This window comes from Rhipicephalus sanguineus, chromosome 2 (genome assembly GCF_013339695.2).
Source record: "Rhipicephalus sanguineus isolate Rsan-2018 chromosome 2, BIME_Rsan_1.4, whole genome shotgun sequence".
Taxonomy (NCBI): domain Eukaryota; kingdom Metazoa; phylum Arthropoda; class Arachnida; order Ixodida; family Ixodidae; genus Rhipicephalus; species Rhipicephalus sanguineus.
Window position 1 is genome coordinate 214,349,961 of NC_051177.1, and position 15,399 is coordinate 214,365,359.

The 15,399-nt window shown below is 52.8% G+C and overlaps 1 protein-coding gene across 1 annotated transcript in view; it reads right to left on the reverse strand.

The window, feature by feature from the left end:
• LOC119382222 (transient receptor potential cation channel subfamily M member-like 2) overlaps positions 1-15,399 on the reverse strand; it is a 307,967-nt gene that overhangs the window by 26,448 nt on the left and 266,120 nt on the right. Inside the window, exon 18 of the mRNA XM_037649936.2 lies at positions 9,647-9,740. Within this exon, the coding sequence (XP_037505864.1) occupies positions 9,647-9,740 (94 nt within the window). The remainder of the gene's footprint in view (positions 1-9,646; positions 9,741-15,399) is intronic.

Below are 15,399 nucleotides of genomic sequence, written 5' to 3' on the forward strand. Positions count from 1 at the left end.
CAACAGCAAAGGTATCTCTGCATGGTCACCTGCATGTGATGACGCATTTCGCCAGTTGCGCCGCCTGTTGACCTCACCACCTATCCTTCGTCACTACGACCCCACTGCTCCCACAGAAATTCACACCGATGCAAGTGGCGTCGGTCTTGGTGCAGTTTTGGCACAACGGAAAGGCACCAAAGGTGAATACGTTGTCGCTTATGCAAGTCGTGCTCTCAAGAAGGCTGAATTGAACTACTCCGTGACAGAGAAGGAGTGCTTGGCGATAATCTGGGCATTGACGAAGTTTCGCCCGTACCTTTACGGCCGTCCTTTCGACGTGGTTACAGACCACCACGCTCTCTGTTGGCTTTCCACCTTGAAAGACCCGTCGGGACGCCTGGGCCGTTGGGCACTTCGATTGCAGGAATACGACATTCGTGTCGTATATCGTTCCGGTCGCAAGCATGCGGATGCTGATGCACTCTCCCGCTCGCCAATAACACCAGATGTGGCTTCTCTGTCACCCCTCTCTAACACCTGGTCACCACTCGACACCACTGACATGCTTTCGGAGCAGCGTAAAGACGCATACCTTGCCTTGTTGCTCGACTACCTTGCCGATCCGTCTGCTGTCCCTTCGACGAGAGCGCTACGCCGTCAAGCAGTCCACTTTTCCGTGCGAGACAACATTCTGTACCGCCGCAACTACATGCCAGGTGGTCGGAAGTGGCTCCTTGCTGTCCCTAGTCATATGCGCTCTGACATCTGCTCGAATTTCCATGCAGATCCCCAAAGTGCTCACGGCGGCGTCTTGAAAACCTACGAAAGGCTGCGTCAGCGATATTACTGGCGAGGAATGTATCGCTTTGTGCAGAAATACGTTCAGTCTTGCCCTACATGCCAACAAAGCAAGACACCTCCGCGACACCTTACTGGCACGTTGCAGCCGCTCCCGTGCCCGGCTCGCCCATTTGACCGCGTGGGTATCGACCTCTACGGCCCCCTCCCGTATAGTGGCTCTGGAAACCGGTGGATTATTGTCGGCGTCGATCATCTCACGCGCTACGCTGAGACTGCAGCTCTCCCGGCAGCGACCGCCCGCGAAGTTGCACTTTTCATTCTCCGCAGCTTCATTCTACGCCATGGTGCTCCGCGGGAACTACTCAGTGACAGGGGTCGCGTGTTCTTGTCAGAGGTCATCCAAGCCCTCCTCGCTGAATGCAACGTCATTCACCGGAAATCCACCGCCTACCATCCACAGACAAATGGTCTCACCGAGCGGTTCAACCGCACACTCGGCGACATGTTGAGGATGTATATCTCCTCCGACCACACCAACTGGGACACTGTACTACCTTTTCTTACGTTCGCTTACAACACCGCGACGCAAGCGACTACCGGCTTTTTCCCCGTTCTTTCTCTTGTACGGCCGCGAACCTTCCCACCTACTGGACACCATACTCCCGTACCGCCCTGATGCCTATGAGTGCACTCCAGTTTCTGAAGTCGCCAGATACGCCGAAGACTGCCGTCAGTTGGCTCGTTCCCTTACAGCGGAAGCTCAAGGTCGACAAAAGACGCATCATGACGACGTTCGTCACCCAGCTCCTACGTTTCCTGCTGGCTCCCTTGTTTGGCTTTGGGTACCCCCCCACGTCCCTGGCCTTTCCTCTAAACTTCTGGCGCGGTACCATGGTCCGTACCGTGTCATTGATGCCACCTCGCCAGTGAACTACATCGTCGAGCCCCTCACACAGTCGCCAGATTTGCGCTGTCGAGGGCGCGAGACTGTACACATCGATCGTCTCAAGCCCTACTACGACCCCCTCATTCTACGTACTCCATGAGTCGCCAGGATGGCTACGCTTCACCCCGGGGGTATTGTAGTGGAGCAGATGCACGAACGAGGATGCGCCTGTGAAAGAGGACGAAAAGACGACCCGCGCTCGGATTGCACGAGAGCCTGTACCGCCTCCGTCAGCCTTGCACTGCGTTGCCGTACGGTCCTTTTTCGTTGCGACCTCGTTGCAACTTCATTACTCCAATAAACCTCATCACAATATGAAAGTGTACTTAGCGTTTCATGTGCGACCAAAGCGCAGATATTGGCTACATAAAACGTGTTGTCTTGTTATCGATTCCATGTTCGGCCAACAAGACGTGGATTATTGGCTCGGGCCCCTGTCAGGCTCGATCTGCGGTCGGGCCGAGCCGGGTAGGTGGAATATTTGGTCGAGTTTGGGCCGGGCCCGGGTTTCGCTTTGAGTCACCGGGCCGGGTTCGGGCGGGTAAACTTCAACGAGTGCCGGGCCCGGTCCGAGAATCACGGCCAGTTCAGTGCTCTACACCTGCACGGCCGCTACACGTACCAGGTCCGGGATATCCTTGCCAACCTATCAACAGCCATGTTTGTTCCATGTTTGTACGCCCAGCTCCATTTCGATCACACCGACTGGATCGTCCGCTTAAAGGGGTGGTGCCATCAAATTTCGAGGCTATAACAAGCCTATTGTGGGTTTCCTCTGTATGCAAGGGACACCCCACACGAAGAGTCGGACACAGCAAACGTTTAGAATATATTTTAATTCATTTCCAAAGTGTACCTAAATGCCTATTCTCCCGATCGAGACCCATCGCTAGCGCGCCAACTCTGACGTAGCCCTATAGGAGGGGCAACGAAAGTTGTAGTGGCGTCACACAAGATCTGCTGCAGTGACGTGAGTGACTTCCGGACCTCCGCCACATCCGCAACGTACGTACCGGCTATAGTGAAGTAGAATATATTCTAGTTCACTATAGTACCCGCAAGGCATCGGTTGCTACATCACTCGCTAAGTTTCGATCACTTCCTGGCTAAGTGCGTCACAGCCTTGTGTGGTCACGTGACCAAGCACCCCTTCACTGCTACGTCACTGCCCAACCTCGGCGCCCATAAACAGAAACCGAAAGTTTTCCACATCAAAAGGCGATATTAAAATATTTAGCGAGAATGCATTGATCTTGGTGCGTGTACCAAGCTTCCTGGAGCTATAGGAAATGCCTACAGCAAATAACGCGCAAGCCAGACATTTGGCGGCACCACCACTTTAAGGTCAACATGCCATATTTATCAACTACTCTAGGCTCCCAATCATTTGTTGCCCGAAGAGAAAGGGATTGCAGCCCTTTACATGCCTTCATACTTCATACACTGATGCTACTGCATTTAAAAATGGCCTTTCAAGCCTACTGTAGTATGGCACGTTTGTTTCGTCTCAATAATTTACTTTACATTGTATTTGTAATTTAGTTCACTAAATGTTCGCTAACGTCCTTTACAATATTTTTTGCAATTATTCTCCATGATACTTTCATTTTACTCTCATTATTGTTTATTGCTTTTTGCTATGTATAGCCCCACCCGCTCTGCAATGTAGTTATACACTAAGGGTACTATAAATTAAATAAATCGGGAAATTTATGAAGCTTTTATTCTTTTTTTGCTATTCTACCATCGGTTGAACGATGAAGGTAATTATAACTGCTGCTGAGCATTTCAATGCTCTAGATAGTGTAGTACGCATGCGCGTGCTTCGAACACCACCCTCTTGCCAGAAGCACGTTATATTTTGCTGACACAATAGAACGCTTTTTAGCACCTTGAATGGGTCCTTCACTCGCGATTTTTCTCAAGTAGGCCATACCAAAAAGCTCAAGTGCCAATCACTGTAGAAATAATTATATTGTCACGTGATCGTGACGTCCACGAAGACAGCAGCCGACCTTTGCAGGGTGAAACTGTTTATTTGGCCGAACTTGTGGCCGGAAAATGAGGACTAGAACTACAGCAATGCACGCTGTACAATGATAGCGGCGAACAGGGCGTCGTCCGTCGATCAACTGACAAGCGGTCAAGCGCGTCGGCTTTTATACAGGCGCTATCGAACTTTCCAGCGATATCGCTGGTGGTTGCGCAATCTCTAGAATGAGCTCGAGCGTTCGCGTCTTGCGCGCAATCTTAACAAAATCATCTACAGCAATCGTGAAGCTTCTCGAAGAATGAGGCGCGGTTTGCGCTGAGCGTTGCCGACAGCCTTTGTGGGCGAATGCAGCAAAAGTGATAAGAAACGTACGTGGCAATGCCCCCCTCTGAAAAGGCATCGTCCCGATGCTTAAAAACAGAACATGAAGACATGCAATACTAAAGGAAACTACGCACACAAAGATTAGAGTCCTCAGGTGCGTTAACGAGCATAGTACGGTTTAAGGCGCACCACATGCACGACCTCAGGTCGAGCTCGGCGCCTCTGAGAGTTTGTGATGCCGTCGGGGACAACCTTGTAGTCGAGTGCGCCGAGACGTCGAAGTACCCTGTACGGTCCGAAGTATCGTCGAAGAAGCTTCTCGCTCAGTCCGCGTCGTCGTATTGGCGTCCAGACCCAGACACGGTCGCCGGGCTGGTACTCCACGAAGCGTCGTCGAAGATTGTAGCGACGGCTGTCGGTGTGCTGCTGGGTCTTGATGCGCAGGCGGGCGAGCTGTCGAGCTTCTTCGGCACGTTGTAAGTAAGCGGCGGCGTCGAGGTTTTCTTCGTCGGTGACGTTCGGTAGCATGGCGTCGAGTGTCATCGCCGGGCTCCTTCCGTAGACCAACTTGTACGGCGTCATCTGCGTCGATTCTTGGACGGCCGTGTTGTAAGCGAAGGTAACGTACGGAAGGACGGCATCCCACGTCTTGTGCTCAACGTCGACGTACATGGCCTGCATGTCGGCGATTGTCTTATTTAGACGCTCGGTGAGGCCATTGGTCTGCGGGTGGTAGGCGGTGGTGCGGCGGTGGCTCGTCTCGCTGTATTTGAAAATCGCCTGAGTTAGGTCCGCAGTAAAGGCAGTACCTCTGTCTGTGATGAGGACCTCTGGGGCGCCAGGTCGCAAGACGATGTTCTCCACGAAGAATTTGGCTACCTCGGCGGCGCTGCCTTTGGGCAAGGCCCTTTGTCTCGGCGTAGCGGGTGAGGTAGTCAGTCGCTACGACGATCCACTTATTGCCGGAAGTCGACGTCGGGAACGGCCCCAGTAGGTCCATCCCGATTTGCTGGAAGGGCCGGTGAGGTGGTTCGATTGGCTGCAGAAGTCCCGCTGGCCTAGTCGGCGGTGTCTTCCGTCGCTGGCAGTCTCGGCAAGTCTTAACGTAGTGGGCGACGTCGGCAGCAAGGCGTGGCCAGTAGTATTTTTCCTGTATTCTGGCGAGTGTGCGGGAAACACCAAGGTGTCCAGCCGTCGGGTCGTCGTGTAGGGCCTGGAGGACTTCTGGTCGCAATGATGAGGGCACGACAAGAAGGTAGTCGGTTCGAAGTGGCGAGAAGTTCTTCTTCAGGAGAACGCCGTTCCGTAAGAAAAACAACGGCAGTCCTCGCTTGAATACCTTCGGAACAACGGCGGTCTTGCACTCGAGGTACTCCATAAGGCCCCCCAGTTCCGCGTCGGCTCGTTGCCTTTCGGCGAAGTCATTGGTACTTATAGTTCCGAGGAAGCAGTCATCGTCGTCGTCTTGCGGCGGCGCGTCGACGGGGGCACGAGACAGGCAGTCGGCGTCGGAGTGTTTTCGTCCGGACTTGTACACGACGGTAATGTCGAATTCTTGAAGCCTCAAACTCCATCGTGCGAGACGACCTGAAAGGTCCTTCAAGTTAGCTAGCCAACATAAGGCGTGATGGTCACTGACAACTTTGAAGGGCCTGCCATAGAGGTAGGGGCGAAACTTTGACGTAGCCCAGATGATGGCAAGGCATTCCTTTTCTGTTGTGGAATAGTTGGATTCTGCCTTAGATAGTGACCTGCTAGCATAACTGATCACCCTTCCCTGCCCGTCAGTCTTCTGCACAAGGACGGCGCCGAGCCCTACGCTGCTTGCGTCGGTGTGGATTTCCGTATCGGCGCAATCGTCGAAATGCGGAAGTATGGGTGGCGTCTGCAGGCGTCGTTTAAGTTCTTGAAAGGCTTGCACTTGCGCCGTTTCCCACCTGAATTCCACGTTAGTCTTCGTGAGAAGCGTCAGTGGTTCGGCGATTCGTGAAAAGTTTTTGACGAAGCGTCTGTAATAGGCGCATAAGCCGAGAAATCGGCGCACGGCCTTCTTGTCGGTGGATGGCGCGAAGTCGGCGATGTCAGCTGTTTTCCGTGGGTCTGGGCGCACTCCAGACTTGCCAATCATATGACCCAGAAACACGAGCTCGTCATACGCGAATCGGCACTTTCCTGGCTTCAAGGTCAGTCCCGAGGTCTTGATTGCTTGAAGTACTGCCTCAAGCCGCCGGAGATGCTCATCGAAGGTCGAGGAAAACACAACGACGTCGTCCAAATACACAAGGCACGACTGCCACTTCAATCCGGCCAGTACGGTGTCCATGACGCGCTGGAACGTCGCAGGTGCCGAGCAAAGACCGAAAGGCATGACCTTGAACACAAAGAGGCCGTCGGGTGTTACAAAAGCGGTCTTTTCTCGGTCTCTTTCGTCTACTTCAATCTGCCAGTATCCGGTCTTGAGGTCCATCGACGAAATGTACGTCGCGTTGTGGAGTCGATCCAGGGTGTCGTCTATCCGTGGGAGGGGGTACACGTCCTTCTTCGTGATCTTGTTCAGGCGACGGTAATGAACGCAGAAGCGCAGTGTCCCAGTCCTTCTTCTTCACTAACACCACTGGTGACGCCCAGGGACTCTTGGACGGCTGGATGATGTTGTCGCGTAGCATCTCGTCGACTTGTCTCTTTATCGCGTCGCGCTCTCGAGTCGAAACTCTGTAGGGGCTCTGACGGAGTGGTCGAGAATTTTCTTGTTATAATGCGATGCTTAGCAAGGGGCGTTTGTCGGACCCGCGATGACGACGAGAAACAGTCTTTGTATTGCAGGAGCAGCGTTTTGAGCTGGTCTTGCTTGACCTTCGGAAGGCTCGGGTTAACGTCAAAATCTGGTTCGGGACCTCGATTCGTCGAAGCAGGTTCGGCAGCATCGAAGAGGGCGAAAGCATTGCTGGTGGCCACACATTCGTCGATGTAGGCAACCGTCGTACCAACGTTGAGGTGCCTATATTCGTGGCTAAAGTTCGTCAACACTACCTTTGCTTTGCCATCACGCAGCTCGGCTATGCCTCTTGCGACGCAAACCTGACGGTTCAGAAGTAGGTGCTGATCGCCCTCGATGACACCTTCAAGGTCTGCGGGTTCTTCGGTACCGACGGAAATAATGATGCTGGAGCGCGGCGGAACGGTCACTTGCTCTTCTATCACATTCAGTGCATGGTTCCGTGGCGTCGCGTGGGGCGGTAGCGCTTTGTCTGAGGTTAGTGTTATCGACTCAGACCTCAGGTCGATGACGGCGCCGTGGTCACTTAGGAAGTCTATTCCAAGTGTCACATCTCTGGAGCAGTTTTTTAGGATTACAAAGCTCGCAGGATAAGTCTGGTTATTGATGGTGACTCTCGCCGTGCAGACACCAATCGGCGTTATCAGATGACCTCCAGCGGTCCGGATCTCGGGGCCTTCCCAAGCAGTCCCAACTTTCTTCAACTTTGCTGCGAACGGCCCACTGATGGCGGAATAGTCGGCTCCAGTATCGACGAGAGCAGTGACATCGTGGCCGTCGATCAGAACGTCGAGGTCGCTAGTCCGCCGTCTTGCGTTGCGGTTACGTCGCGGCGTCGGGTCACGGCTACGTCGGTTTGCACCGCTGGTTCCGCGTTGCGTCGTCAGGTCTGCTTCCGGTCGCAATGTTTCGTCTTCAGGACATCGTTCGGCGTGCGGCGGGGGCTCAGAACATCGTCGCGGCGTCGTCGTCGACGGCGGAGGATCTTCAGCATTTCGTCGTTCAGCAACCGCACCTCCATCGGTTGCTGCCCTTAGTTTTCCGGATACGGGCTAGGCGACCGGCTCCGGTTTGGGCCAGTGTACTGCCGGCGGTGCGGTGACATGTAACGGCCGGGCGACGGGGAGCGGGAAGGTCGTCGTTCTTGCCACTGTGTTCCGTTGAGGTAGTCATCGATGTCGCGAGGCCGTTCGCCTGGCTGCGGGCGCGGCGCGTTGACGGCGAAACCGCGTAGCCCCATCTGTCGGTACTGGCAGCGGCGGTACGTGTGGCCGGCCTCCCCGCAGTGGTAGCAGAGCGGTCGGTTGTCAGGGGCACGCCAAACGTCGGTCTTTCGGGGTGTGTAGCGTTGGCCTGTAGGCGGGCGGGATGGCATCGGAGGTGGCGGCGGTGTCTGGCGGCGGAACTGCGGCGGCACGGGGCGTTGGTGATTGCGCGGATTGGCGACAGCATGGCGTGCAACAACAGCATAGCTCATCGCTTCCGGCTCAGGTTGCGACGGTACAGCAACTCCTAGCGAATGCTGAAGTTCCTCGCGAACGACGTCGGCTATGGAATGGACCTGGGGTTGCGATGCAGGAAACATCCTTCGCAGCTCTTCGCGTACGACCACCCTGATCGTCTCACGTAGGTCGTCGGAGCCCAGCGCATGTGCTTCCCCGTAGTTCGTCGTCGGCATGCGGCGGTTGTACTGCCTAGTGCGGATTGCTAGTGCCTTTTCGATTGTGGTGGCCTCCGAAACGAATTCCGAGACCGTCTTCGGTGGGTTGCGCACAAGTCCGGCGAAAAGTTCTTCCTTCACTCCCCGCATCAGGAATCGAACTTTCTTTTCTTCGGACATGGCGGGGTCGGCATGGCGAAAGAGGCGAGTCATTTCTTCGGTGTACAGTCCGATGTTCTCATTGGGGAGCTGTACACGGGTCTCGAGAAGGGTGTCAGCCCTTTCTTTCCGGATGACGCTCGTGAAGGTGTCGAGAAATCCGGTGCGAACGAGGTCCCATGATGTTAGCGTGGACTCTCGATTCTCGAACCAGGTCCTTGCGCCATCTTCAAGGGCGAAGTAGACATGGCGTAGCTTCTCGTTGCAGTCCCAGTTGTTGAACGTGGAAACCCGGTCGTATGCCTCCAGCCAGCTTTCTGGATCCTCGCATGGTGATCCGCGGAATGTCGGCGGCTCCCTCGGTTGGTGCATGACGACCGTTGTAGGCGCCCCAGCGGTTGTCATTGTGGCTGTTGTCTTCTTCGCTGTAATCCTGGTCTTGTCCGGTAGGGGTTCGTATTTGGGGGGTAGTCCTTTCTGCCGGCGGCTGGTTCGAGGATCCGGGTTGTCCTTAGAGTCTTCTTCTTCGCGGCTTGGGCTTGGGTCAGCGCTCCGCGGTGGCGTCCGGATCATGAAGCAGCACCTCCACCATATGTCACGTGGTCGTGACGTCGACGAAGACAGCAGCCGACCTTTGCAGGGTGAAACTGTTTATTTGGCCGAACTTGTGGCCGGAAAATGAGGACTAGAACTACAGCAATGCACGCTGTACAATGATAGCGGCGAACAGGGCGTAGTCCGTCGATCAACTGACAAGCGGTCAAGCGCGTCGGCTTTTATACAGGTGCTATCGAACTTTCCAGGGATATCGCTGGTGGTTGCGCAATCTCTAGAATGAGCTCGAGCGTTTGCGTCTTGCGCGCAATCTTAACAAAATCATCTACAACAATCGTGAAGCTTCTCGAAGAATGAGGCGCGGTTTGCGCTGAGCGTTGCCGACAGCCTTTGTGGGCGAATGCAGCAAAAGTGATAAGAAACGTACGTGGCAATATCCAGAGAACTTACCCCAGGCAAAACAAACTGGTCGGTTCGAAATATCTTCATTAGGGCAATTTCCAATCCTCTTCCTTGCAATAAAGATGATCTTGACCTCTGGTACCTGTCAAAGCAAAACCAAGCGACAAACTCGGAGATGGTTAGCAGGAAGCACACGGTATCGCCGCTTTTCCAGGTTTATTGCGTAGAAATAGGCTATATGATAGAATATGGTACGAAATTTGTCACAGCTTCGCCGCAAATGCTAAGGAATAAATGCAATAGCAACAAATTGGGATGTTAATGCCAAGTAAGACTTGCAGCTAACTCCTGGTGTAAGGCCGGTATAAGGAAACGCGGCCGCTACAGCGAGTGAAGCGACCTTTGTCCGGCCCATCCCTTCATCGCAAAGCGACCAGTGAGACCAGCACATACAAATGTATAAGCGGTCTGCTGATCCCTGTAATCACAAGCGCGCGCAACCGAGGCCGGCAAAGGAAAGTGCGGAGTTCTAGTCCGAGCCATGTAGTAGGCTCGGAAAAGCGCGACATGAGACGGTCGTTTCCTCTCTGCATGAGTCATGATTGGCGGCTGCGCCCGCACGATTGTACTTGTACGTGGAACACACGACGCATGGGGCGACGCGTTGTCCGTTTGGACTTTGTACGGAAGGTCACGGCAGCAGCAGCGCCGCAAGCATAAACGCACCTATAGGATCCATCAATTGACATTGCAATAAAGAATAGAAATGTGCAAATGTAAAGCCACCATGAATACTCAAGCAGCCAGGAGTCGCTCCATCAGCGGAATAAATACTTAGTTCTTTCTGTGTTCCGACTAGCGAGAATATACTGAAGCGCTATGTGTGCAGAAATTGGAAATAGAACACGTAAACCCGCCTATACTATGTCATTTCAATACAATGATGCCATTATTACGTGTGAGTCTTATGAACTGTTCAGTGAAAGTGCCTTCAGCAGCTTTGGCGTTTTATTGACCTCATGCACGCATATCTCTTTAAAAGAGTTTGTCGTAAACCAAGATATTTGTTTCGCGGTTACCTTTAGGTGACAATGTTGTGTGCAATATGGAAGAAATTGGCAAATATGCGAAAAAAACTAAACTGGGCAAGGATGCGATCAATAGTCACTCAACAGCGCTGTCACTTTTGCGCGATCTGTTAAATGCGAAGCATTTCTTAGCGAACCTTTCGCACTTTGAGCGTTTCTATCTACGTATCTATCTGTCTATCTAGATATCTACCTAGCCGCCTACGTCTGGGTGCTCTCATGATCGCCTCCTTAACTTAGTGTATACTAAAATTAGCATAAGAGGGTGAGAGGATTTGACGAATATGACTGTCTGGTCATGACATGCATAACGTGAAAATCCTGTCGCGTACGTCGTCAAACCTTTCCTCCAGACACGTGTTTCCTCCAGATACCCGTTTACCACGGGCCGCGGTGTACCGGTGTGCGCCACAGGTGATTGACAGCTTATATCTACCCAGGAAAGGCGAGAACAGACATTTGTAACTCAAATGCGAGAACGTTAAGAAAAACCGACATCGGTAGCGTTGACTCGACGAATGGAAAAATAAACTTCAGGCTCCCAGCAGGAATCGAACCCAAGCTTTCTGCGTGGCAATCAGGTATTCTACGACAGAGCCACGCTTGGTCAATAGAATGGTTTGGAAAAACAGCCTAAGCAGGCGTTATATTCAACGTCAATTGTGGCTGTGGTTGTTATCTAATTTTACAAGAAAGCAATACACTACATGATATTCCTACAATGTTTACTCCTACGATACAGGCGTCATATCAGATTAACGTCTGTGGTTCCAGTGTTGGCTCCGTGTTTATAACAGTCTAATAAACATTACATTTGTATTCCTATGATTCAGTATTGTGCGCTTAGTCCGCCAGAACGACGCAGTGTCCTCTTCATTTCTTACGAGGCTGGGCGATGGCCTCATGCTGACCGAGGATGCTGCGGGATTGACAGCCGCTTTGTAGACTTGGCTACGTAGGCCACATACGCCCAGGTAGTCTACAAATACGACAAGTGCCATCCACTGATGTTGGTCTACGTAGAACTATCCAGGCCTACCAGTCTCGGCGGCTTATACATCACCAACGCGAAGGATGACTTCTGGTTCCGACATGTCGCCGGCTCAATCGACAGAGAACATGTCGACGAAATGACTGAAGCATCCACGATTTCCAACAGCTTGTACTCTACCTCATACTTCACTACGCAATGGACCCGTCGTCACCGCGATCACGACCAGATCCGATAACAAGCTGCTGGTGCTCACTGATCACGGTGATGATGACATTGTTCAAGAACTGTCAAGAACTTCTTCCACACATGCACACGGGTTGGTGAAACGTGCGTGCGTTCTCCATCATAAGGGACAAGTATAAGCACTACATATCAGCTTAGCGCTTCTGGCATTGGCAATAACCACGTTGCCGTTGGCGGCGTTACCCAACTCCAAACAACTGGTTATATAACACATATGCAGCTCTTCAACATATGTGTGCGTATAAAATTTATAGAAATCTTTAGCGTCATTTTGTAACGTTTCGCTCAGTAAAAAATTTCGCCACAGTAAATTTCCCGCCCCATGCTTCGCAGTACATGGGTCCCACGGTACGTGGGATCTGCCGAATTTTTTTTTTGGACATGAGAAGGACTGGACAGAACGTATTTGTTAATGCCGATGCCGTTGCCGATGCTGATGTACGGCACTGTATGGCTCAAGGGACAGCAGTGGCTAATCTGCGCCATAAGGCAGGACTGCACCATGAGTACAGCTTGTCGCTGTACTGCTATTTCGACCTCGCCTCTTTGTGCATGCAGCATGGAATACGAGAAAGCTAGAAATTATGCGGGCCTGCATACCTTACACCCCACAGCAGCATCTCACGTAACGTCTGCCTTAACAAAACAAAGCCAAGTATTAAAGGGGCCCTGCTAGTGTTTTCGAAGTAATCATTGAATGACCTGTTTATCGCCTCACAAATTGACTGTCGCAATAATTTCAAGCCCGAGCGCAGTTACAGGGATTTGTGGCACGCCCCACGCACTTGCTGCCTCCTTTCATCCCAGCGAGCGCGCTGAAAGCTACAGGACCACAAAGCTAGACGCTACGTCCGTTCGTCAGCGTGCATCATGACCTTCAGCACTTAATTTTCTTCTTTTCCTTGAGCGCGCGGCTCACATCCAGTGTGACCACGAGCGTGATAGTGTAACCCTGCAGAGCGCGGTGCGGAGAACTTGCGCCACACGTACAGGCAACATGACAGCCTAGACAATCCGCTTTCAACTAAAATTGTGCTTTTTACTCGATCTCTACCCGGAGAGCAAGAAACAAGTGGTATAACGTCATCACTTAGTCTCATCTAACGCTGAGGCCAAAACATCAGGTATGTTTTCTCGCTATAATATAGCTCAATTGTTTGTTTCCATGCTGCTGGGACTACCGAGGCGGTGCCGAGCAGTAAATGTTTGATTTTAACTGAGCAGATGGTTCCACAACATTAGCGCCGGCGATTCGTTAATGATGCGAAACGCCCTGAGTGCCAACAATTGGTTACTGCGCCAATAAGTTGCAGTTCCGCTCAACAACGGTACGTGATGAACGCTGAAAGTACGTCGACTGAATCGTCGGAGCGCTGTACACCAAAGGTCCATTATTTTCTCAAAGAAAAAGGGTTGGCAGAGCTGAATGTGTTTGGTGCGGTCAAAAGAGAACTCAGTGGGAACTCGGTGGGAAAAGAGAACTGACGGGAACGGAGACAGGTGGGACTGGATTGAGCCATGCGACTGTGCGAGTCGCCACACAGTAGGCTGACTTCATGCGCTCCAGGGGGATGGTGTCAGGTTTGCGGTGAACATCCACGATACAATTCGACTTGCGTTTCTCCAGTACCGGAAAGGGCCCGAGGTAGAGTGGGGGTAGAGCAGGCCGAATGGGTCCAAAGAGCACGAAAACGTCGGTTGCATTGGTCAGGTCGGATGTAATGTACGGTGTGCGTTCTGAAAGACGGCGTGTCGGAGAGGGTTTAAGACCCGGAAGAGGTCTCAAAGAAGGCACACGTATTCGTGAGTAGAGAGAGCTGCCAAGGGTGGATTTGAGGAGAAGTCGCTGGGCAGACAGAGCGGAGTACCGTAGACTAGCTCCACGCTCGAGCACCCGAAGTCTGATTTCAACGCCCACCGGATACCCAGAAGTACCAGCCGCAGACGTTGAACCCATCGCGATGGCATGCCCTGGGCAATCAGTGCTGCCTTGAGCTGTCGATCGAAGCGTTCCATGAGGCCATTGGTCTGGGGACGGTAGGCGGCCGTGCGAAGACGATGCGTGCAAAGCAACGCAGGAATTCGTGAAAGAGGGCAGACTCGAATTTCTGGCCTCTGTCAGGCACGATCTCGGTAGGGCATCCGAAGCGGGCAACTTATGTTGTGAGAAATGCTGCCGCGACCATTGCAGCAGAGCTGTCTGGAAGCGGATTCGCCTCTGGCCATCGAGTGAATCTGGCGACAGCTGTGAGCAGGTAGCCCAATCCTTCGCGCGGTGGTAGTGGTCCAACGATGTCAATGTCAACAATGACGAAACGATTGTCAGGTTAGAGAAACTGGCGTGTGGGGGAACAAGGTACCTGTGGTCTTTGGCACGTTGGCAGGATGCACATGCACGTACCCAGTCGCGTACATCCGCGTTCATCCGGGGCCATACGGAGAGCGATGAAACAAGGCGTTGCGAGGCACGAACGCCGGGGTGAGCGACCTAGTCTGTCGTGTCGAAAAGCTGCTTGCGCAATGTGCTAGGGACAAAGGGTCTGGGTTTGCCTGTAGATGTGTCACAGATGAGGTTGACGCCATAAAGCAGGATATCGTCGAATCGCACTGCTGTTTTAGATGAACGCAGTTCTCTGAGCTCGGGATCATTAGCTTGGTGTGCTGCGAGTGTCTGCACATGGTGTGGCGAAGGAGTTCCAGGTGATGTCATGGCGTCCACCCGGCTGAGAGTGTCAGCAGGCATGTTCTGGCCGCCGCTGACGTGTCGGATGTCGATGGAGAATTCAGATATTAACAAGAGATGGCGGACTTCTCGTGGGGTGTGCGTCGACGACTATCTGCAAAGCGCATATGTCAATGTCGTGTGGTCCGTGAAAATTGCATATGGTTGACATTCGAGAATATGGTGAAAGTGTCGGATGGCGAGGTAGCTTCCAGGTAACTCTCGATCGAAAGTGTTGTAACGAGTTTGGAATGGGCTGAGTTTCTTGGAGGAAAAATCCCACCATATCCACGAAGTGAATGATGTAAGAGGAGGTTGCTCGCAGATAATCGGGTAAACCGTGAATGCTCCGTTCAATTCCTCTACTCTCATAAAAAGAAGTGAAACGTTGTTATAGTAGCAATTGTGGTCAGGTTGTTGTCGAACCGCAAGCGGTCGCAGACCTTGCAGCTGTGCCAGAACGTGTGGTCGAGGAAATCGCGCTTGAACCGCCCATCGGCGCCACCAACTTCAGGTAGGAACCGCTTTCTGCGCTTGGCCGCTGCATCCCGCGCCCCTACCTCTTCGAGGCTCACTTGCCGCCGCTTCCGCGCTTCTCCGACTTCGCAGCCTTGTATCTTGCGGCCCGCACGACGCTGACGTCTCTCTTCGGCTTCGCGAGCTCTCACCGCAGTCTTGGCGGCGAGCTCGCGATGCTGCTGCCTTGCAAGCCCTCCGCTCCGCCGCCTTGTCTTCATCGTTCACGTTATTGTCG